Source organism: Chiroxiphia lanceolata, chromosome 4 (genome assembly GCF_009829145.1).
Source record: "Chiroxiphia lanceolata isolate bChiLan1 chromosome 4, bChiLan1.pri, whole genome shotgun sequence".
Lineage (NCBI taxonomy): Eukaryota > Metazoa > Chordata > Aves > Passeriformes > Pipridae > Chiroxiphia > Chiroxiphia lanceolata.
This window is the reverse complement of record NC_045640.1, coordinates 26,121,839-26,147,609: the sequence shown is the minus strand read 5'-3', so window position 1 is coordinate 26,147,609 and position 25,771 is coordinate 26,121,839. Positions and strand designations below refer to the sequence as shown.

At 39.8% G+C, this 25,771-nt stretch overlaps 1 protein-coding gene across 1 annotated transcript in view; it reads left to right on the top strand.

The window, feature by feature from the left end:
• Positions 1-6,013: 6,013 nt before the first annotated feature.
• The window catches only part of KCTD8 (potassium channel tetramerization domain containing 8), a 99,846-nt gene continuing 80,088 nt past the window's right edge, over positions 6,014-25,771 (top strand). The window contains exon 1 of the mRNA XM_032686318.1: positions 6,014-6,917. Coding sequence (XP_032542209.1) covers positions 6,074-6,917 — 844 coding nt within the window. The 5' untranslated portion in view covers positions 6,014-6,073. The remainder of the gene's footprint in view (positions 6,918-25,771) is intronic.

The window sequence follows — 25,771 nt, the reverse complement described above, 5'->3', positions numbered from 1 at the left end:
CAAGTGTGTACCGCTACACCTGTGTCCTATCAGTACCTGAGGTTTCTGTAGTTCATTCAACTTAGGTTCATAAAGAAGTGGTAGCAAGAGAATATGAGATTCAGTGTTCTGATGATAGAAAAAGGTGCATAATTGTATAAAAAGTGTTGCTATAGCAAATGAACATATTATATGCTTCAATATTCAGGAACCTGGTATTAATGAAATATAGCCTAGCTTTACTATAAGGAAATCACATGATAGCAGATATATACGTTTGTTCCATCAAGCTGTTCGTTTTAGCAGACTCTGGGAAATTGCTGCTTGAGAGTGAGAAAGAAATGAGCAGCTGAGCAGAACATCAATAAGCAGTACTTCTATGGAAATGACTTCACATTGATCAACATTTAAAAGATGTTTTTTAGAAAAGATAAATGAATGAAGAAGGAAAAAATAGTACATTCAAATGCTAACTACAGCCTACACTGAGAAAAGTGAGAAAAATGTCATTGTCATACTTGGGATACACTTGCATAACTGTTCAGGCTATTAGGCCTAATTAACAGCAAGCTAACAGACTCTTGCTATGGGGGTGTTTATAGGCAGAATATGTTAAATGTAGAGTTTGATACATCAGAGTTAGAATTTAAATTTAGGTTAGTGAAAATTTACATAGAAGACACATTTCTGCCCTGAAAAGGAACTATGAACTAAGTACTTTCAGAATGCTAATTCTGAGTGCTAAACTTAACGATGAAAAAGAAATTGTGCATTGTTCAAGGAACAAATTCAGTGACATAAAAAATCAAATTATTCTTGTGTTTGTTTGGATAAAATAATACAATTGAAATATTGCAATGAAGCAAGACTGGCTTATAATTCCTGGGGTTGTTCGTTCTTTTGGTTTTGCTTTGGTACTGTAGCATAGCCTAGGGAATACTCCAAACTGCTACAGTATGAAAACACAGGCTTTATTTTAACTTTCATAAGTGACTCACTCTGGACCCAAAGAACTTGTCAGGTAAAGCTAAAGCAGCTGTTGTCATGAATAATTCAAACAAATCACTTAAGCCACGGTATGATGGAGCTGACTTCACAGTGGTAACCTTAGTAAATACTGTCAGAAAAGGGATAAATTAACTATTAGTGACTGAAACTTCCAGTCCTTGGGAAGTAAGAGTTGCTAAATTCTTTCTTGATTAACCTGACTGACAAAACTTCTCACCAAACCTTTTTCTCCTGAAAACTCATAATTTTTGAGACCTTAAAAACTACTTGCTATGTTTCAAATGCAACTTAAATTAGAGCTATGAATTACAATGGACTTTAAAGAAGAAAGTTTCTACATTCCCAGAACCAAGCATGCAGTCCAATTTCTTCTGATTTCAGTCCCAGTAGTGCAACTAAATAATCTATAATACTGATGTAAATGTATACAATGCTGTTTAGGTCCTGAACGTACAAATTCCCGCAGCACTAACTTTACACGTATGAGTGCTTCTGTTTAACTCTGAGAATTAATTACATAAATACAAATCCTTGTAAGACAGAATTCCAATAATTTTGGAATAATGAAATGTTACATGTAAATACCTCTAAGGTTTAAAACGGATGAATTTTTGGGCCAGAAGGAAAATGTGAGGAATGAGCCAATAAGGAACAAACATAACATTTATATTGAAGTGTTGACTGTTAGAAAATTGACAAGCTCAGAGTCTTTAGAAAAGTCATTTCTTTAGAATGATACTTTCTTGCCAACAAAGATATAAAGGAACAAGTAAGATCTAAGAATTTTTAACAGGAAAATATTAATAACTGTGAAAATGACAGAAATGACAACCAAATAGAGAGAAGGAATTGTGAAAGCAGCCAAGACTTCTAGGCTTACTGAGTCAGAGTACAGCAGCCTTAGAAATATGATTCTCCTGGCAGTTTCTCACACTCTCATTGACAGTTTTAATGTCAGTTTTTGGGCTGATGACTTTTTGAAAGACAACATAATCATCTTAAATTCTTATTAGGTGATTTGTGTAATTATTGTAGACCTGCTCATAGTAATCATCTGGAACTTTTTCTGCATGATGAGCTACTCTTCCTCCCTGATCCTGCAACTCCGGACAAAGGACCAAGTTCCCTTGGCTTCACTGGGAGCCTACCAGAATAATTTACTCCTTATTAAAAAAGTTAACCTAATTTATTCACTTGTTGGGATTACAGAATATTTTTAATTCTCTCTCTAAGAACCTCCAATTAAGTGCCTAATATCAGTATTTGTTCTTCTCCTACACATTATCCTCCACTTCGTTGTTCATTTTCATAGAGAAATAAGGTTTTTTTACAATTATAATTTGAAAAGTCATTATGTATCCTTCATTTCATGATAACCAATCACCTTGGATTGTATTACTGAATGATTTTTTTAAATGATGCTGAACTGTGTCTTTAAAACAAGTCTCTTGTGAAGAAAACTCTTGCTTCCACCTCTCTTCTTCTCAGAAACGTTAAATGTTCTATTTGCCAGATTTTACCAAATACAGTTTCATAAGAGAATATTGAAACATTTTTTTAAATGTAAAAAAGTTACCTTTAGCTAGGTAAATCAATTCAAAATCTGACTGAGCAATAAGTCACGTAAATGTATTAATTCCTGATATCCTAATTTCCATTTCAGAACTGGACAGTCTGAGCAGCAGTAAATGTGTACTTTTACCTACATGAATTTTTTATAAGAATGACCTGGGTGATCTACATGATGTAGTCTGGATGATCTTCCTGACTTTCCTTTCTGTCATTTCCCCCTCTCTCAGCATGATCCTCTCATTTAAGCCTAGATTTATTACGTAGCCTGGTCAAACCAGCACACTGACTGACTCCAGGGCAGGAAAGACTACAGTGAAAAGAAGTTTTTTATCTGAGGAACTTGTCCTGCCTGTGTCCCTCCAGGCTGTTTCCAAAAGGGGTGTTGCTGTTGTCGCCTGCTGCTTGCACTGTGTGCCTGCCTAAGGGAACCTCCAAAAGACATTCTTACTAACATGAATTCTTCAGCCCTATCTCAAAACACTCCTACAGATAAGGAAACAGATCAAGACAGATTTTTCACCTGCGGATGTTTTTTTCCCTCCACTTTAAGCTTGAGAAACCCTGACATATCTGAAGCTTAAGGATATTTAGTTATGTACCTAAAGATTTACTTGTTTTCATTGTACTAGCCTTAGACTTCACTCAAATAGCACTCCAGGATGCTGCTGCACTACACATAATGTAAGCCTGTAAGTAGATGCTTCTTACTCCATGGAACACAAATATGTTCTCTGTGCCCATTCTCAAGAAAAATTACCTTTATAATTTTTATGGGCTATCTTCATCAACTCAAAGACAGACATTATTGGGCCTAGTATATACTTATTCACAGAGGAAACCACGAGTTGACCAAATAATAGGCAACATAAAGGAGCTTAATACAGAAGAGTCTGCAAGTATTTGGTAAAAGGATTTCTCAAGTGCCTCAGGCAATTGCTGTTGACACTAGGAAGAATGTAGCACTGATTCTCCCTTCTTTACCTGATAATCCTCAGAAAAAACTGCTTTTCCTGAGTAATACAATAATATTTATTTTATGCATGACTTCTACGCAACCTGCCAAACTCTGGCAATTCTATGTGATTAATGATCTCATTCTGTTTTGCCAAACTGTGTATCCTTAGATTACATATCCTTACAGACACAAGTCACCAAAGAGAAGGTTTAAGATACAGTTCTTCCAAGGCCATGGGCTTCTGAAGGGGAGAAAAAATGCAATTGTCCCCTTGCTAATGGCACCACATAGGGCATGGGAGCAGCTCAGTGCTGCTCATCAGTGTGATGCTGCAGCGTCACAGCCATGCAACACTCTGGCATGAGTTGTCTTACACATGGGCAAACTATTATCCCATATTACACAGAAGAGGGTGGGTATGAAATCTGTTCTCTTAGAAATCAGCAGAAACCTTTCAACTGAGTCCTCAGGAGAAATAATATCTCCTACAGAAATGAACAAGACAATGAAAACCGTCTCCTCTTGTGTCTTAAGGATTTGAAGTTAAAGAAAGAAACACATGACAAAATGGTCAATAAACAATGATGCCCAGATTTCTTGTTGCTTAGCAGTTCCAATGGTTTTTCTGACCTTTGAATGTTTTTTCAGACCTTTCTGACCTTTGAGTTTTCTGCATTTCACACAAAATAAAAAAGGAAAGAGAGAATTTTACTTAGTTTCTTACAGTTATTTCCGTTTTCAAAACTATTAATTGGTTTCAGTAAGTGGTCAAGGAAGTGCACTGCAGAAATCCTTCCTGCACATTTGTTCTTTGTGACAAGCCCTTTTACTCCCACATAATTCTTATGTTTGAAGCACATCTAGTTGTCCAGGAGTCTTTTCTCAGTCTGGCCACACTCTTGATCCAATGGGTGGTGGATGTGCCTCCCTTAACACTAACCACGTAAAAACTAGAGGAGTTCTCTCTCAACACAGATTTAGTGTTAGTGTATAGCAAACGGAGGGAGGAAAGTAGCACCATGGACAGATTTGTTCCACCTTGAAAGACAGGTTGGATGAAGTGCTGTGGATGTGTATGTTACTGCTTTAAAGCAGAGAAGTCTACACTAGTGGTTTAAAAGGCCTGACCAAGCTTTGGATGACCATTTGTCTTGATCACAGCACAATAGCGAGGAAGTGACAGACTGCAGCTGTATCTGCCTGCAAAATGATAATTTTTACCCCCAGGCCTGAAGTGACTCTTGTTTAAATGAAGAACGAGTTGGGTTCCTGCCTCTGTGTGGCACAATTAACAGCTGAACCCTTAACATTTAGAGGGTTATAAAAAAAACAAAGCTGAAGTGTTCCCATGCATGAACCACCCAGCATAACTGGGTGCAGCAATGATAGTCAGAGAAATACAGTCAGATTTAGGCTTCAGATTTTACTGGCAAGAACAATTGTACATCTCTTACCCAACACATAGGCACAAGTCTGGGCTCCAGTATATTCCAGCAGTACAGCCTGAAAGTACATGCATCAGAAATCTGGATGCAGGTGAGCTGTGGCTCTGGGTAGAAACAAGTAAGATTAAAAAACTCCACTACTACAAATTTAGTTGCTTCACAGCCAAGAATTCAGACACTAACGTGTTCAAAATCAGTGTCTGTTATCTGGATCCTAATGGCAGCTGACTTTTTTTCTGCTCTGAATCACCCCAATTCCATCGTCAAGCTAGCAAGCACGTCAAGCTTCTCTGAAAACGAAGATCCCAGTGTGCCGTGCTACAGCAAAGCTTGAAGACATCAAATACAGCATTTGTGTCCCACTAGGGCCCATTAGATTTGTGCCACCAGCACAGCTGAACACTGGTTTCTTTTGTGCCCTCAATTAAATGCTCCCTTCACTCACAGTAAAGGCATGCTGACAGACGCAAGATGGGGAAAAACGCTGTCATATGCATCCTGTTGGATGCTACTTTTGGAAGGACGACCACCATTCTAGCACTCTGCAAGTGTTGACCGGTGCAACAGTGTAGGAGAGACATAAGCATTTGGGAGAGGCTGGGAGATTTTTAAGGGGGGGTGGGGGGTGTTAAATAATTTCAAAGCGAAGCCAGCCAGCCGAGGCGAGGGGAGGAGCTGGGGTAGGGGCTTCGCTCTTCCCTGGGCCGAGCCTGGCAGCGCGGGAGCGCTTTGCCAAGTAGCAGCCGGCTCTGGCGGCCGCTCGGGCCCGAGCCCAGCGCGGCTGCGGTCCCGCGCCCCCGCCGAGCGGAGAGGGCAGGGGCAAGGGGGCGCTGGGGGCGGATCGGGTCGGCCAGCCCAGCCCAGCCCGTCCCAGGGGTCGTGCCGCCCGCCCGCTGTGCCGGAGGGCGCCAGAGCAGCGGCTCCGTCCAGGCGCTTCCGGGCGCGCCGGGCGGCGGGGGAAGGAGGGGAAGGAGGAGAAAGAGGAGAAGGAGGAGGAGGAGGAGGAGGAAGGGAGGTGTGGGTGGAGGGGAGGAGAGGGGAGGGGAAGGAGGGGTGGAGGGAGGCCGGCTTTTTTAGGAGGGAGACCCTCCTTCGCGGCCGCCCGCTCGCAGCCATGGCTTTGAAGGAGGCGGGCGGCAGCATCCTGCCCATCAGCGACATGGTATCGGGGCCGTCGGGCTCGCCGTTCCCCGAGGTGGTGGAGCTGAACGTGGGAGGCCAGGTGTACGTGACGAGGCACTCCACGCTGCTCAGCGTCCCGGACAGCACGCTGGCCACCATGTTCTCCCCGTGCCGGGGCGGCCCGGCGGCGGCCCGCCAGCTGCCCAGGGACAGCCGGGCACGCTTCTTTATCGACCGCGACGGCTTCCTCTTCAGGTACGTGCTGGATTACCTGCGGGACAAGCAGCTGGCGCTGCCCGAGCACTTCCCCGAGAAGGAGCGGCTCCTGCGGGAGGCCGAATACTTCCAGCTGGGCGACCTGGTGAAGCTGCTGTCGCCCAAGGTCACCAAGCAGAGCTCGCTCAACGACGAGGGCTGCCAGAGCGACCTGGAGGATAGCAATTCGCAGGGCAGCAGCGACCGGCTTCAGCGGGCGGCGCTGGACAAGCGCTCGGGCTTCCTCACCGTGGGCTACCGCGGCTCCTACACCACGGTGCGGGACAACCAGGCGGACGCCAAGTTCCGCCGCGTCGCCCGCATCATGGTGTGCGGTAGGATCGCCCTGGCCAAGGAGGTCTTCGGAGAGACCCTCAATGAGAGCCGCGATCCCGACCGCCCCCCCGAGAAGTACACCTCCCGCTTCTACCTCAAATTCACCTACCTGGAGCAAGCCTTTGACCGGCTCTCCGAGGCGGGCTTCCACATGGTGGCTTGCAACTCCACTGGCACCGCCGCCTTCATCAACCAGTACAGGGACGACAAGATCTGGAGCAGCTACACGGAGTACATCTTCTTCAGTAAGTGCTGCCCGCGCTCCCGTGCCGTCCTGCTCGTCCCCACCCCCGGGGGATGCATGACGGTGTCAAGTTAAAAGTACAGGTGCACCCCCATGCTGTAGCCCTTGCTGTCCCAAAGCGACATGAAGCTGGAGAGAAATGTGGGCTGCCCCCTTTCCCCTCTCACTCGTTTCTGTCACCGCCACAGTTCAAATTCCATTTTGTGCGTTGTGGGGGCGGGACAGGGCTGCCTGATGCCCCGTCCGGAGCGCGGCGTGGAAGCAGCTCCCCCCACTCCGTGAAGCAGCCGGGGCTGCTGCTACCTTTTGGTGCCGAGGGGAGAGCTGACCCCTACGTGTCGGGGTCTCCCGGGGGAAGTCGCGGTGGGTCGGGATCGGGGGGCTGCGGCGCCCGGAGGGTCGGGTGCGGGTGCGGTGCGGGCACGGCTCCGGCTCTGCTCCGGCGCAGAGAGTTGCGGTGCTCCCTGCCAGCCAGGCGGCGCAGAGATCTCAGCGGCGGAGCCCCGAGCAGGGAAGGGTTTTAATATTTTATTGCTGCGTTTTCTTCGAGTGAGCGCACTGCGCCTGGGCACGGTACCCAGGAGGGAAGGAGCAGCGAGGGCACAGCCAACTTCCCGAGGAGCAAGAAAGAGTCAGGCTCTAAAGTGGTAGAAAAATGGAAAAGAGAAAATAAACCCCTGCGTAGCCAGTACACAGCTCCTGAGCAACTTCGCTAGTTGGCTGTGGGTAGCCTTGAAGGTTTCGGGTCACTCGCAAATCGGAAAACCGAGCGATGACGAATGAGTTTCAATCTGGCAAAGTATGTAGTGCTATGTAGGGCACTGGCTGAGCAGCGGGTTCGGGTGATGAAACCGCAGCTGGATGGAGAACACAAACCCCTGGCAGAGATTTGTCTTTGAAAGAGAGAGGCAGCCTTAAACGTTACAGATGTGTTTGAGAGTCGAGTGAGCCAGAGGAAGAGAGAGATGTTGTGCATTCACTTCTTTCTTCTCCTGCCTCTGTGTGGTCTCATGCTCCCTAAGCACAGGAGGGACGAATTGGCAGAGCATCTGCCTGCCTCTGTGGTGAGGTGGGAGATGCAGCCTCCAACTAACTTCAGTAATAGGGCAGCTGAACATAAGCAACTTGTTTTGTGTGCAAAACTGGACTTAGGCACAGTACTTAAAAAAGGAGGGAACTGTGAATGGTTTTCTACTGAGAGGAGAAACTAATTACGTTGTTTGGATTGCTATATATTATAGAGGTGGTTACCACCCTTTGCTGAGCAGACTGAACTACTCAGATCAATCTTGAAAACAGTATTAAAACAGTTTTTGAAGAGTCATTGCATAACTTATATCTGGTCATATTTCAATAAGATATGTAAAAACTGAGCTGTAGAGAAGCTTCACATTCTCCTGGGTGGACTTCTATTAAGTATTTTACTATCAAATATTTGATATTGTTAAATCATTTTTCTGGGAAAAATGGACATAATTATTTTCTAAATAGTAGAAATTCCTTTTTGTTATTATCAAGACTATGAAATAGTCTGTTCCACTGGCTTAGAAATAGATTTGTAGATGCATAATTATTTATGTGCATTTGTGATGCTCATAACGTTTTAGTTATTTTTGTGTGTGTGTCTGTGTTATGATGAGGTTGCTGTATACAGTCCTCTAATTCACATCACTGTTCCAAATTAATCCCTGGTGTAATACCACTGATTTATGTGGAATAATACCAGGGATGAATTGGATGTTGTACATCGTGATTTTTGTTTTAGTTTTTAGTACTCCAGCTTCTGATGTTATGAAAAGTAAAACAGTTACTTAATTACTAAAATTGATACAGTTAACTGAAAATTTGTCTTTGCTTAACGTTTTGGGTGGGTTGGTGGTTGGTTGTTTTTTTTTTACTTCTGAGTGCAAAAAATGGCTGAGATAAAAGTAGGCTGAAAAGATGTCGATTGTATTTTAATTTTGTTGCTTGTTACACATTTAGAAACCTTTTTGTATAACAACTTTGTACATTGTTGTGTGATCAGATAGATTTTTCTGAGATACAGCAAGATGGAAACAATACTTAAGAAAAATCACCGAAGTGGGAAGATAAATATGCAAAACACAGTGCCTGAAGTAAATGCTTTAGGAATTTTTGTTGTTTTCTTTTTTTTAAAAGCTGACTAGATGCCCAATTGATGGAGACTTGATTAAAAAAATACTTTATTATTATAATAATAATTACAAAATGCCCTGGATGGATTGGGTGCTTCCCCTTGCCTTGCCTGACTGATGCACAAGAGTCCAGCGAAGGGAGAGCAAACCTTGGAAGCCTTGGTGCTCTGCAGCAGGGGTGGGAAGATGGGTCGGGATTACTGGCTGTAGGGTCTCCAACAACATTAGCCAGGATCGTGTTCCTTCCTAGCTCAGAAGCAAGGCTTACTAGACAAGAAGAAGAGCAGCTGCTTTTCAGTTTTTTTATTTGCCAAATGTCCCCATGAACCCCAGAAAGGAGGCAGTTTTGGTTGGGAAGTTGCTGATTTCAAGAGCTCTCAGGGAGAATGCACAGCCTTGGACTGTGTCTTACAGACAAAAAAATATCATAACAAAAGACTTTAGGGAGCCTATTCCAGTTTTGGCCAGTGCCTGAGGCTTAATTCGGTGCTAGTAGAGAAGAAACCTCATTTTATGTCCCGCTGGAAAAAACTGTACCTGCATTTGCATTTGTTATTCACAGCATGAGCTTCTGCAACCATCAGCAGCTGTATTAGTTGTTGATCGGTAAGTCTATAGCAGTCATATAAACTTTTCTTTCACCGTTTCTTGTGAGGGCTGTGGACAGTTCTGCTTCCTAGTTATGATAGATAGCAAAGTGATTGGAAACATACATGAAGATGTATACATTCTGCTTGTTTCCTCAGGTCAAAAGTAGATGAATAAGTTTCTCACCAAGAACTACTAAGGAATATTTGAAGGCCAGAGGTTTAATCTGTTGGTTTGTGAAACAGTTTTCAGGTCTGTTTCTATTATCTCTCAAACTTTGGTAGGTTTTTTGAGTTGAAATACCATCTATCACTTTTCCAATAAAATGGAAATTATTTTATATTCTTAAACATTCCAGCAGATCAAATTCACCTGGGATACTGCATGTATATTTAACTAATTTATGAAATGCTTAATATCTAGGGATGGATTAGTCAGACTAATTCTAATTGAAAAACTAGAGGTTGTTTGAAATTGCTTACCAGGAAATAATGCTTCAGCCTTTGGCAACATGTCCTGACAAATACAAAAACAGACTTTCCTTCTTAGTATGTATAAATCCTATAAAAAAATGTTACATTCTTTGCCCCCAGTGGTGTTCAAGCTATCATGCATGCAATGACATCTTCATTTGTCTACACAGTTAAGCACATGGCCAGAATTTACCCTGCATCTTGTATTGGTGGCTTAGTTCTGGAAAGTGCTCACATATCTGTTCCGTGTGTCCATTACAACTCCCATCTCCTAATGGTCAATAAAAGGAATAAACTTTTACATGGTAGTGAAAAGACTCTATCAGTGTACCAACTTTCCCTTTTTTTGTTTGTTTGTTTTTACCCCCCAATAGCCTGGTTCCATGTTATTAATGCTCTCACCTCATCACACACGGGGATGACTTGGATCAGGTTAATGTAACATGAAATTCATATGGAGTTTGGGAAAGAGGCTGAAACTCTTTTGCTGCTTAGTTTCAAACTGCCATGGAGGACAATGGATCAATTATCTGTTGGTGTACAATAGGTGATGGCCTTCACAGAAGTGGCTTCTAACTGGAGACAGGAGACCTTGCTTCTTCATGTGACTGCGGGCACTGTAACATACCTTCTGTTAGCTGGCCTCTTTGTGAGAAAAGGGTGCAATGTACATTGTTTGGTTGGGGGTTTTTTGGGGGGGTTTTTTGTTTGTTTTTCTGTGGTTCGCTGTATCTCTTGGTACTGTTGTGTAGTGCAAGATTGCCTGTGTGTGCTATGACTATTTTTTTCTTCCGTGGAATCTAATTGGTCTTAATGGATTTTACATTTAGCATCTGCTGTGCAGTCTGACTTATGGGTGTTGAGAGCATTGTGCTCAGCTGGAAGCTTTCTGTGCTGAACTGACATCTTTATTGTAGGAAGAATGCAATACTATTTCCTGAAAACTTTGATATCCTTTCTATGTTGACACTCCTATTTCACATGTGAGTTTCTGTTTCCTTGTCTCTTGTTTTTTTCTTGTAACAGGTGACATTTGCATGAATTTATGGTGCTTATTTTCCACTTGAAGTCACAGCACTCTGAGATTATATTGGTTGCTGTGGAAATTGTCATAAACAAGTGATAATAACTTTAATCAGTGGGGAATAAGCAGTTGGAAGCAATGAAGTTTTAGGAGACAATGTGGTATTTTGAAAAAAACAAAACCCAAAACTCAAACAAAATTATGCTACCAGCCCCCCCAAAACCCTACCAAACAACAACAACAAAACCCAACCAAAATTGTTTGTGTCATTGCAATAAAAAGGAGAAGAAAACAGAAGGTGACACTTGAAACATAGGGAACAAATGTATGTAAAATACTTTGAGGAGTTTGCTCTGTAAATGCCAAATCCAGTTCAAGGTCACACTGGCATAGCAAGACGATAGTGAGTCAGCAGATAACCCTAAACTGCTCTTCTGAGGGCAGAGTGGTGTGAGAGCCATCCTGTGGGTGATTTCTGTGACCATGCCAAGCTGCTCTCTAGCCATCACTGCTTATTTGATGGAGTTTTTACTATGTGGAGTATACATGTGCTTTTTTTTTTTTTTTTTTTTTAAATACGGAACAAATATATGTAAGATGTGCCAGGCTGGGGAGAAAAGAGACCAAGACAAAGGTAAAAAAAGGGTATTGCTTCTCTGTGGCACACTGAGATAAAGTTGAACAATTTACTTTGAGCCTGAACCAGAGCCTCAAAGATTAGAGTACAAATTTGTGGTGGTACAGGATGACAGAAAGGATTAAATCAGTATCACAAGCACAGTGTAGAAAAGCTTCAGTTTTCTAACAGTGTCAAGATCTAGGAATGTTGTTTCTGATAAGACTACTGAGCAAAGCCCTTAAAAGAGAAATTTTGTAGGCAGTCCTGTGACTTTGGAAAACTGACATAAAACTTCAGGATATTCTGCCTTATGATTCCAGCTCAAGTCTAATACATCTTAAAAATAAATAAATAATTGACTATCTTGTCATTCTTCCAAAATATATGTCCTTGAATCGCAAGGGATGAATCAAAGTGTACAGTCATAAATTACTAATATAAGAATATCTTATGCTACCAATTGACATAATGTGATAATCTAGACTACTGGTAACTGGTATTCTGATTTTAGTCATCGTTTCAACCAAGAGACACTATTTCAGAATTATTTTAAAAGATGAGATTAGGAACTCTGAACAAATATGGCTTTTTAGTAAAAAATGAAATCAACCTGCATTCAACAGCTGGTATAAAGACACTGCTGCAGTGAAAAGCTATGCCAGGAACCTCTTGATTTTTCTTACACTTCAGTCAAAATATGCAAAACTGGACACAATGATTTGCGACCACATTTTATTCAGTATGTTCAGTTTGTGGTCCTACTACAATAAAATCATATTTTTAAGTACTGTGGAGCCTTTTTAGTATTTAGAACTGAATATTGGAACTATTGTGTGGTATTTGAAAAGTAAAATTAGAGATTAACTAAGAAAATCAACTATCCTGGGTAGTATATACAAGGATCAATGCTAGATAAGAAGTAAGCAAGAATTGATGCTTGCAGCTGTTGTTTCTGATGTTGGGAAATGGAAACACACTGGTTTTGATATTATCCCAGACTGGTACTTCTTGTGGATTACTTGGGAAAAAGAGTGACAGTGTCGGAGAAGCTGACTTTGCTGGATCTGTACTATTTTGCAGGAAAAGCACTTCTTGGTGTCAGATCACTTAATAGATTTTCAAGGATTTATGACAGTAGTTGCAGGGAAATGTTTACTTTTCCACAGTAGGATGAGCAAATCATATTTTATTTTTTCTTTGGTGTCAACATGACATTCTAGTTATCTGCTGTTCAAGCACAGAATTTATGCATAAAAAACTTTCCTTTTAATATTGTTCCAGGCAGATGATTTAAAATTAAAACGTTTCTGCTAATAAAATACATTTTACAATATGTTTGCTTTCTCAGTAAGATATGGCTGGTATTTCACTGCTGGTTTTCTCCATTGCGGCAAATACCACATTTATTATACTGTGGTGAGAATTTGTGTGGCAAACTAAAATTCTCCAAGCTTTGCACCAAGAGGGATTTCATTGATTGTCACATTATCCCCTTTGTGCCATAGTTCCACATTTAAACACAGGTCTCCAGAAATGAAAAACTGCTCAGGCAGCTCTATGAGAGGTCAAAAGTAATATTCTGTGGGTATGAGGAGAGAAGTGGCCCAAAGACCCTCTTCTTGGTCCAGCTGACTATCAGCACGGCCTGAACAAAGTGACCAGAAGTAACCGCTTCTGTTCCGCTGTGTTACCGGTTTAAGGGTGAGATCTTTGGTGAGCCAGGTGGGCATAGAAGGAATGTGTGTAAGGTGGTTGCATCCGTCTCACCTCTGGGCTGCTCGAGACTGGTGGGTTTGGTGTAGCTTGCAGCCAGCTCAGCATTGCCCTACATTGTCTCAGCAGCTAGGCAGGTCCTGGGCGTCACGCGCTGCAGGAGAGGTGAATAGCACAGCCATGCTCTGGATTCTCTCTCAGATTTTTTCCTCTGAGTTTCTGTCTCCAGTTTTGGAGTACTTTACTACTAGAGTCATGCAAGAAGTTTGTTACAGAGTTAAGCTGACCAAGGTCATGTCTCCAGGGCTTTTTCACACTACAGATTGGTTATTTGGCTCGTGGTTATTTGACTTGGTATAATTGTTGAAAAAAGCTGGAGATGCTATACCAGCTAAGATCCTAACCTAACAAACAGATGTTATTTTTATATCCAAGAACAATTTTATTTCATTTCCTTTTACAAGATCTTTGTTTCTTAAAGCATGTGGAGTACTAATGCCACTCAAATCATAGCTCTTTTATAAACAGAGCCACAGGAAGTCCAGTGGAAAATGCTTAAAAAAAATTACTAGGCAAATTTCATTTTGTCTTTAGCAAATCAAATGCTTCATGATGGATTTCCTGGGGAGGTTGTTTGCTCCAGCTTGATAAAACTGCATGTTCTTTTTGGGAAGAGGTCATTTATACTCTACTTAAAATTCATATATTGACTAAGCATTAAAGGAAAAAAGCACTATGTCTAAAATGAAATTGTCATTCTCAGCAGTGTTTAAGTACTTTTATTTAAATGTTTTATTATTTTTTGTTTTTAAGCCAGTAACAGCCATTGCACATTTAGCTTTTTCCTCATATAAATTCAGGAATATTCAGTGAATTAATTGCTTTTCTTTTTTTTTCTTTGACCTAAATGGGATTAATCATATATATAAGGACCAACAGTGTGTGAAACACAGAATCAAGTTCCATTCAAAACTGCATCTTCACTGGGTCTGAAGCAGCAAATAGTCTTGTGCTAGTCTTTCACATAGAAGTGAAATGCAAACTACGGGAGTGGTTATTTGGTTTCATAACTGTTTCTAGAAGACATAATCCTGGCAGGAGTTAAGCAGTGATGATTTGTATTTTTTTATGGCAACTTTAGAAACTAGTGCCATTCCACTTTGGTTGCATTTTATCATATTGTGGTAGCTAAACTTGTCATGTTTGTTACATATTGACAGTTTAGCTTCAGAAGGTGTATTTAAACTGAAGACCGCATCTTGCTGCAAGGTGCAGCTTCATTTATATCATCACAGCTCTAAATATTTTGGGGACTTGACCAGACACTGGTAAAAATCACAAGGGTGTTAATGAGAGTCTCATGTTTCTAGCAACAAGATAAATACAGTGCTTTAAAAACTTTTCTGCAAATATTATTTCTTCTTGAAACTTGATACTGTCATTCTCAAAGTTGCTCAAAAGAGGATTCAAAGGAATGGAACAACATGTTTACCTGTTCTTTGCACTATGTGGTCTGCCTGGCCATAAGCAGTGTCAGGACTGCTCTCAGTGCTGCAACGATTCCTTCATCAATATCTTGCAGTTGAGAATAGTTGGGTCAAAATTTAGTTGTTTCCTTTCTCTTTTCTCCTAGTATGCCTGAACTCTATGGCAGGGGCTCTGAGCAAAAGGGTTGCAGAGACAGGGGCCACTGCCTCTGGGGACTGTCACTGCCTCCAGGTGGCTGCCACCTCCTCAGGGCTCTGTGCATATTGGGTTGGCTTTGTACTGCCTGTACCTGACGTGTTTTCTGTTCCAATGACATGCACTTAGGAAATAAGGAAAACTGGTGTGGCTTATAGAATAAAAATTACTAGTACATCCTTTTGAAGGGATTTTACAACACTTGTTTAAAAAATACTGTGAATAACTCAATCCAGAGACAAAATTCAATCACAAGTGCAACTGTACATGGCAACTGGTGCACTGAAGCAGGTATGCTGCACATCTCTTCAGGGTGAGAAGGTCTGGGCTGAGAAACTGGGGGGAGAAGTCAGCATCATCATTAACTTTTATTAATGAAATTAAATATTCCAAGTATTCACTTAGCATATATTCAGTTGTATTATATTTAATATGTACAGAGATGTTCTCTTTGTGTTGGAAGAAGGATATGATTCAGAAACAAAATCAGTATATTTTATTTTCTATATAAGCAAACAACAATAAACTTCAGATGCATTTTTATCTTTTCTCTTTAATCCTTGCTGGGTTTCACCCTTTAGCAGTATTAACAAATATTCCTGAAGGGAGAAGAGTTGGTGGTTGGGGACTCTTGTCACATTTTGTTGTAAACAATCTTCTGCAACTTAATAGAGATCCTTGTAAGGATTGCAACTAGGTCAGTGTATTCCATGAAAGTTATTACAAGTGTACTATCATTCCAAAGGCTTTATATTGGTGAACATTTTATATATGTCACAGGGATCTGTGAAGCTTTTTATTTAATAATAGGAGGAAAAATGGCCCAGAATTGCATAATTTCATGATTTACTTTCATAATGTCTTACTTTCATAGTGTCTTACTAACAGTTTAATTAAACAAGTTTCCCCCACACCCCCATCTGTTACCATTAAAACCACCATACCTGCAAAACTATGACAGTAATGACAAATGTCCATTTTGTGTATACAGAAGTATTCTCTAACACTCTGGTTCTTAATCTAAGCTTTTTCTTTCTCATTGAAACTCATGAATACAAAATAATATGAAAATCAACTACAGAAGGGCTGGAAGGCAGATAAAATAAATCAGTAAAATTGAGTACCAACAATTTAATCACTGTAATGTGTAGATAATACAGTGGAGAAAGATTAAAACTAAACACCACTTTTTGCTAGTTTTTCTTAGTAAACACATTTTCTTTCCCTTTCTTCTCACAGTCACCCTTTTATAGGCAGTCACTTCTCAGTATTTTTCTCTTCAGACAGCTGTTACTACTTCTGTTGTTAATGTTCTGTGGCTTTTGAGCAGATTGGAAACAAAGGGGAGGCATGGCTGTTCTTGCCTTTCCACCTATTTTTGTCTCTTTTCAGTGTTTGGTAATATAAATATCACTCATTCTGTCCTTCTAAAAATACCAATATACAGCTCTATAAAAGTGTGATCGATATTGCTGAAGTTACATTGGCTTAAGGGGGGGGGGAAGAACAAAATAACTAAGCTTTTTATGATGCAAGATGGAATGGGACTAGTTCAAGTAAGGTTTGTGTGTCGTCCTTAAATTTCAAAAATTTGGCATCAAATCCCACGCCTGCCTTTCCGTGTTTTCCTTTCTGCTTTTTTACCCATTTGAAGAACCCCCTCTTTGCAGCAGAACTGTCAGTATCTGTATGTGTAGTTAAGCCTTGTCATGTTTAAAGCGTAAACCGAAACTCCATAAGGAATATAGCTAAGACCACTGTAATTAGTAATCCTGCTTGGAATTTTTACTTTCCCAGGACCCATAGATTTTCATTTTCTCTGTCAGCAATCCCTCAGAAAGCTGTATTTACCTGTTTTAGTGTTATCATAGCTTGAAAATATAGATTTCTCATCTTCATGCTGTCAGTTTTTTTCTGGGGATGCAATAAATGCATATAAGGTTTCTAAATCTTATAGACAGACAGACAGTGTGTTTTTGCTCCCCCCAAACAATATGGAGTAGCAGATAGTGATATCCTTTGACTTCAGAATAATCCTGTAATTTAGGATAGAAGGAACAAACTTTTCAGAAATATTTCAGTTATTTAGATATATTGAAATTTTTCAAGTTGTACCTCATAACCTGCTAAGTTTATATCTTCATATGACTTTTAGCTGCGCAGTAATCCAACCTCCCATCATAATAACACTCATATTTTTATTCTTCTCCTTTCAGTATTTACTTTTTCCACCTGTAGCTGAAGTAGTTTGGTATCTAAATTGGTGGAATTATGCCCCTAAATTATTGCATCTGTGATCACATTTAATTACAGGAAGCAGAATGGGCTTGTGGCAGAGGAGATTAGGTTAAATGCTGTCTGTGTAATCAGATCCCTGGTGACTGTCTCCTGGCAGTGCTTCCTTCTAAATCCCACTGCTGAGGATGCCATGAATAAAAGCTGCCTGGCCTGTGTCCATGTCTGCAGAAAACAGTTTTACTTTTCTGAGTTGAGGGGTCTGATACGGACTTAGGAGCAAGGCTGAACATTGCTCACCCCTGCCAGAAACACATATGGGGCTCTTGGTGCTTTTGGGTGGACTTGGCTTTGTGGGGCCTGTGGCTGGTCAGAGCAGGGCTGTGGGGAGCTGGAGAGGGTCCCTGCTGCCGTCTTGGGGTCTGCTGGCCCAAGAGAGCACAGCTGAAATGGGTCCTGGGCTCGACTGGGGAAACCCAGTGGGTCTCAGGGCCAGAACAGCTTGGTGGTGTCCCCTGGGGACCTGGTGCTGTGGGGGCCATGTCTGCATTCTGTGAACACCAGCAAATCAGCCAAGAGCTGCATCCTCCAAGGAGCTCTGGCCAGGCACCGTAATCACAGAGCCTCAGAATACCAGAGCAATGAGTCGGGGTGGAGTATTCCACAATTTGAAAAACTTTTAATAAACAACATGAGAAATACCTTCTTAAGTTATTTTTCTGCAGGAAAAGTGAAGAGTGCTTGGTCAAAGGCACTAGTAAGGCAAGAGTTGCATCTAACTAATATTTATGCAGTCAGTCGTATGAGACACTGTGTTTCTGCAACCATGCTGCTGAAGCAGGTTAAATTCAATAGTAATTACCTTAAATTTAATGTAATTAATATAAATATTCTTTACGTTTGGCTGCAAAGTATGAAGAGAAAAAAGCACCTGTTATAAGCAGTTGGTAACTTGGAAAAAAAAACATATTGGAAAAAAAAATTACTTTTTAGTCTATGTAATAATGTTTTATTTATAATTAATATTAACGATGTGATGGTATGAAGCCTTTCTATGTTGTCAGACTTATGATGCATATAAAGTATGACGGAACCTTGGGGGTTGCTTAGCTGCATTTTCTGAACATACTAGAAATATACTTCTCAAACATACTTTGAGAAGATGCACTTGGTTTTTGTAAAACATTTTAATACATGATTTTGGAGTCGAGGTTATCCTCTGTCATCAATAGTGAGGCTACTAGCAAAAATAGTTATCCTTTTTAATGACCCAAGTAATGAATCACATTTGAGAATAATACAGCTCTGACCTCCAAATCAGTGCTTGCAATCTGGAGTGTATTTTTGGAAAATCCAGTCAAGTTCAGTGAAAATTTCTGTCTGCTCTTTGAGTACTGGGCAAGCAGCAGGGATAGACAAATTTGAATTCAGACTACTGGTTTGGAAAATTTAGTTTTTCGTATCACCTCTGTGACTTGCAATAAACAGCACTTATTTCTTTTCTTTCTTATCATGTGGTTATATTAGTGGTTTAACAATCCAGAAATTGACTTTTTACCATCACCTTGATTTCTAGCATTGGTTAGCTCTCAGTCATTAATTTGCTCAATTAAATCAGTTTATAACAGTGAAAGCAATACTGGTAAAAGCTCTTCATTATGAAGCAGTCATATTACAAGAGTGTTGCAAGATACTAGATAATTACTGCTGGTTCAGAGCATGTTGCCATAATTTCTATTCAAAAAGGTGTATGGTGTTAGACTGTGGATCAGGAAATTAAGACTATTAAATGTTACATGTGGTAGCCATATAACACTCAGCGTTCAGGCTTCTTAATAGACTTATAAATTCCTTGATAAAAGGCAAAACATTTCCTCCATTAAGGCAGTCACGTGTTGGACCAGGCTGTGCAGTGATGCTATGCATGTTGTGCTTATTGGAGGTTTTCAGGACTTGTCCTGATGAAGCCCCGATAACCTCATCTGACCTCATAACTGACCGTGCTTTTGACCAACAGGTTGGACTATTCCTAAATTATTACATGGTTCTCTTTTCTGATGTGATTTGCATTGGCACTGGCTATTTGAAAACACTTCTCAGAAAAGGAAGAATGAAATGCTGCAGGTAAATTAAGTAGATGCTACAAAACTATAAATTCTGGTTATTCTGAGAATCAAAAACTTCAAAGCCTTAACTTTATGTTGTCTTTTTACTTACATTTGTGTGTCCTACTTGTAGTCAGAATTGGAACAATTACTTCAGGAGAAAGTTTCTTATAGGACTTTCTGGCCCAAATTCAAAACAATAAGATGTTAAATAGGCCACAGTTGAGAAAGTATCTGAAAAAATTATCAAAATAGATGTTGGATAGCACTGCGATTGTTGGTCACATATTGCTTGAAGAAAGAACTCTCACAAATTTAGCATATCACCACTGTTTAAACCTCTAACCATTTTTTTTGTCATTCCTTAGAGAGATTCTGTTGCTGTCTGTCACAAAGGTGACAGATAACCTTGGATTTCTTTCGGTTACTCTCCATTTCAATGTTTTTAATCAGTGTTGAGTTCCTTTAATATGACATTTTTTTCTGGAATTTGTCAGCCTCTGTTCTTTTCCTTTAGCATAGCTTGAATCAATTTATGTAGCAACTGCAAAAATGCTGAGAAGGATTATTTTGGTAGCCTGAAAAACTTAAAAAAAAATAATCATACAGCAAATATGAGCAATGCAGAATTATTTTTTAGTAGTACATTGCCAAATGGATGTATAGCATAAATACAAGATAGTTAATTATTAGGATATTTGAACAACTTTAGTTTTTTCCTTCTTGAAATTTTAATGTAAGAATAGAACATGAGGCACTAATAACAAGGATTATACAAAAAATTGTTGGCTGTTCTCTTGCTTTTCCCACATTACTGAAAAGATTGCTGAAGTGATGTGTCTGGAGGCTCTTTGTGCTGTTAAAACTTTTCTTGGGACAATAAACTAAAACAGAAGCATTGCTTGCATTGATTGACACCTAATGGATAAATATACATACGTAAAAATAGAGAGGCAGCTTAATAAAAAGATCTTAAGAAAGTTCTTATGTCAGTTGTAGGTTGTCAAAACATTTTCAATGTCAACGGAATTGTGTCAGTTATGCCTAGTAATATATTTCCTTCTCTAAAGTTATTCTCTTGGGTGGGGAATGTATTGTTACGGTACAGTACATCTGCACCAACATTTATGGTGATGGAGGGATTGGGCAGATTGGTACTGATATCTTTGTTACGAGCTCACCTACATCTTCTTAGAGAAGGTTTGGGTGTCTTGATGGCATGAGCTAGTCTGTCCCTCTGTGTTCACGTTAAATATGGTGTAAAACCTTTGCTTACGGTATTAAAACCCTGTAGCTTGGCTGTATTTTGCTTCTGGGAGAGTGGCAGAGATGGCTTCCCTAGAGAGGGGAAGAAGGGATCCTGAGGAGCAGCAGCTACAGGGTTTCAGCGTATCCCTTCTTCTCCTCCTAGGTTGGTGCAGTGACCTATAAGCAGTGGATTGTGGAGCTTGGCTGTTCAGTGATTTGCATAGGTGACCTCATTATTTCAAAACTTCTTTCAGGTTCTTCTCCAGACTTCATTTGGTCTCTTAGCTTTGCTTCTGTCTGTGTCATGAGCTACAAGCTTTTCTTCACAACCTTGAGGGCCAGATATTTGCTTTATATTTTCAAAGTCTGAAATTCATATATGATTATTTGAATCAGGATCCTGTTGTCTGCTGTGCTACATTTCACTATCTTTTCAGTGCCCTCTTTCCACCCATATTTGTAGACTAACATTGGAACTACATTAGTAATGTAGCAACACAGTATTGCTAAATATTTCTTAAATCTAATATATCATGATCTTAAATCTATGCATCATATATCATTGTATTTATCTATCTGTGTTTAACAATCTAAATATTTAAAGGAAAGACATTAGCTAGATTGTGACATCCTGGCTCAATATTATAATTGAGACATATGGTGGCTTGGGAGGCACATAACCAAGTTCTTCATGAAAAGTATTTTGCCTTGTAATGTTATTGACAGACTTTGAGTACTTGGCAAAATTATTTCTTTTTCATAGCCTGCATGAAATTGAAGGTTGTACCAATATAGTTCAGAATCACAGTGTCATATCATATATAATTGTTGTGAGTTTGTACATTTTACAAAAGTTAAATGAATACCTTGTTGATCCATGGTGATTATTAGAATGTTTATAATGTTGTGTTGGTTTGTTTTGCACTATGGCATGCAATACAAAAGAATTCCTGCATTATTTTCTACAAGCTCGTGTTATGTGAACTTTCAGTCATTGATAGCGCTTGTGTTCTAAACAGGGTTTTGTTGTGATAAGGATGATACAGAATATCTGCATCAGCCAAGCAGTATGTAACACTGTCTTGCTATAGTTCTAGAAAGAAGTAGATTACAGTGTTACTTGAGTACTTAAAATTCTTGATCATCTCTGGTAATATGGAGATTACAACCAGTTGTAGAAATAATGAATAATATAAAAGTGTTTATAATCAGTGATCTTTATGAAAGCTCTGCAAGTTTTGTAAAACTGTCCTGTCTGTGCTCCATTGGCTCATTTCATGTGCACTTCATCTGTACAAAGCCGGTCCAGGCAAAACAGGTCACAAACTGGTCACCAAGGAAGGCCTAGACTAAACTACCACACATGATTTAGACAATCAAGTCTTGAAACTGTAATGTTGCAATAAAATATGTGGTAATTAAGAAAAAGCTCTTTTTTTCCCAAGAGATTCCTGATATTAAATACTTTAGAATTTTATTTTTAGTTTCAAAGAGTTACACCAAATGAGGATACTGGCACTAAGGGCTCTGCTGAGGCTGTCTGACATGACACAGTACAATCTAATGGAATCCATTGCAGCCTATCAAGTAAGGGATTTTCCCTAAAAGGAAGGGCTTATGTGCATTTTCATAAAGTAGAATGATGAATGTTATGAATATCATGTGTAGGTGTTCAAAGTTGGTGGAAGCCACTAAAATTTCATCTATGTTTTAGTAAATAGTCTGTATCTTTTTTATTATTATTATTATTTTTCCTATTTCTTTGTTATATTGGTTTTCCACACTAGATGGCACTGCCTTAGCACTAGTGCTTGATAGGGGAATTGATTAAATTTGTCCGGGGGGGTGAAATCCTTCTGTTTCATGATTCCTTCTATATACATAGCTCAAAAAATTGCAGATAGGAGACTGGTTTTTGACGAGCCAATATGGATGGGAAAAGGAGGATGCAAATTGCTTCCCCTCTTCCTTTGTACAAATGAAAGTCTATTCAAGCTGATTGAACCAGGCTTGCCTTGGCTGTATGTGGGATGAACTGGGACTGTCTCTCAGTCCTGTCCTCAAGGAATTGGGTTCATACAAACTTCAAGTGAATGCTGTATTGCATTAGAGCTGCAATTGCATCCAGATTCTGAGCAGATTGCCTCACAGTTTTGAGCCATATGTTGTCTATACTGAGAAGTCAGTGAGAGAAAACACAGCTTCCTTCTCTTTCCAAGAAAACCAAGTGCCGGAGACGTGGAGATGGAGAGCTGAGAGATGCTGGGGTGCACCAAGATATTGCAGTTTTAGGGCTGTAATACAGCCAGGGCACATCCACCTATGAGCTGGGATGCAGTCCTATACTGCATGTTAGACAAAAGACTGGAAGTTTGCTAACTTGAAGTATTTTAACTAACTGAAAGGTCTGTTGGTGAGGACTGAGGGGAGACCATGATTAGAAACAAATGGGCTCAGAAAATGTAAATGTAGCAGTAACAGGTGAAGCTAAAAGCTGGAATCTTGAAGTTCAACTTGAAATTAGGATACGATGTTCAATGCGGTCCTTGAAAACACAAGGTTATTACAGAAAGAAAGTGTCTCTAGTGTTCATATTTTCAACCTTCTTTAAAGAAAACCTTCCCCTCATCCTGTGAAAGGAGGAGACAGAGTTTGAAAAACAGCAAATACCAACTGTAGATTCTACTGTTAAGACAGAGGAAATAGACACATATCATTATCCGGAGAAAATAAATACCTTAAAAGACAAGTAATTGTAAGAAAAAGAAAAAAAGAGACCTGACATAAGAATGATTGACTGTATGAGAAACAGCTGAAAGAAAGAAGGTATGAAAGTGCCTGAAAAAAGTCAGGAAGTCAAGAATTGTCAAAGACATATTTTCTCCTTGTGAAATTCCTGAACAGTCTTTTCATTGTAGAGTTTGCTCAAAAATAAGATCATTGTTTCAAGTTTCAGTCCAATTTATGCTTCACAAAGGTAAGTTTGACATAATACTTTCATCTTTTTCACTAGAGTTAAACATTGAAAAATCAGGAAAGCTCTTGCCTGCGGCTGGGAAGAGTACTGCCATGAATACATTTTCTTAAAGAAAATTTAACTAAACTTTGTGTCTCCTAGGACCTCACTGCATGCAGCTTCTGCCTTATTTATTGTTTTATTTTTTGCTACATCCCTACTGAATGAGCTGGATAAAACCAAATTGGAATACAGGAATACAAATTTTTCTCGCACTTTTTTTTACTGAATCTGCCATAGTAGCTGAAATTTCATTAATACTGCTGGAAGGAAGGCAGGGCAAATAAATGTTTACCTATCTTCTACTGCAGCATTCACAGAAACTGAATATTTTTGCAAAATATGCTGCTGTTGTTTGCTACCATTTTTTTGCATGTCACAGAAAGTGATAGTCCTGCCTATAATTTATTACGTATCTCTGCCAGAGCAGAAGATGCAGATGGCTTGCTATAAAAATGCAATGCAAATTATGTTTGATAGTACCTCTTAGATGATTCCTTATTAGTTAGGGCAGGCAACAAATGGTGCTAAATGGGAATTTGTCAGGAATTTGGTGCTGGAGAGTGAGCCTCATGCTTGAGGCAGTTATGTGGGAGGTGGAAGTTGCCAATTCTTTAAATCAGAGAGAACAAATGACTGAATGTAGATTTCCCACCTCCCTGATGAATTTTCTGATTGCCAGGTTAGCTTTTCAAGGGATGTACCTCTTCAGTTTGCAACAAGGATTTTTTTCTTTCTGAATTTGAGTATAAATATCTTGTCTTGGAGGTTTTCATAAAACAGAAACTTGCTTCCAATTTGGCTTCTTCACATCAGAAGGAAGGATGACACAGAGTTGTTTGAAGAAAAGGTATGACATGTCTTGAGAAAAAAATGAGTATATGGACAATATTATGCCAAAATTTGAACTTGAGGAGGTTTCTTGTTCAGAGGAGTTGTTTTTATGTTCTGTTGTGGTTTGGTTCTCTTTCATCTTGTGGTAAGATGATAAAACTGAGATTTTCCCTTTGTACAAGGAATTTGTCATCAGTGTTCCAGAGCACACAGTTTCACGGACTGGATGATAGAGACTATTCAGAGATATAGGGCCCACTGGATACTTGTAGCCATTCTGTAGGTGTTTTCCTTTTTTTTTTTTTTTTAACAGCTGTGCCCAGCACTTTGCGAAACAGCAGGAACTCTTTTTTTTTTTTCGTGCAAGCCGAGAGCAATTCACTCTAATGGAAATTTTTATCTTGTTCTCATGGCAGTTCTGATTAAATCTGAAGAACAAATGAATGACAGGATGCTTCAAACCACCCAAATGACTTGTCTTTACTCATATCCATTATTTAATTGAGAGTAGGTTTGCTTTTAAGAAACAGGCTTTGTAAGCATAAGGATTATCCTTGTTTGTTAACACAATCCTAATTCAAACTTTATTTCCTCAAAAAGGCAATGTGATCTTCCAGATTGTTTTCTTGGGTTTACTCTGGCTGTGCTTTTGAAAATCAAACCCAAACAAGGTGCCAAGTCTATGCAATTTTGATAGTCTGGCATTCATGAAGAAAACATTCAAGCTGCTCTCTTTAACCAGTGTTACTTATGGATTTATACTGCTGCTTCCCATCCCCAGTGTTTTGTTTGCCCCCTTCTGATTCTGAAATGTCATCTCCACAACAGGAACAACAGAGTTTCCACTTTTGTCAAATTAATGTTAGCACTTCTCTTTGCAGCTTTTATGCCATCCACTTGGTCAAATTTTGTGGATTGCACCTGAATTACTCCAATCATCACCTGGAAGATATCCTTCTGATTCACTGGACTTGGGAAAAGCATCTTAATCATAAATTCAATTTTGAATGGCTTTTCTTGTCATAAATACTCTTTCAAAATATTCATTAAGCACTTCTGCTGTCTTCCTGATTTTTGCCTTTTCTTTCTTATTTGGATATATACAGCTTTTTTTTTTTCTTCTCCTGCCATCATGGAGTGATTTGGGTTGGAAGGGACCTT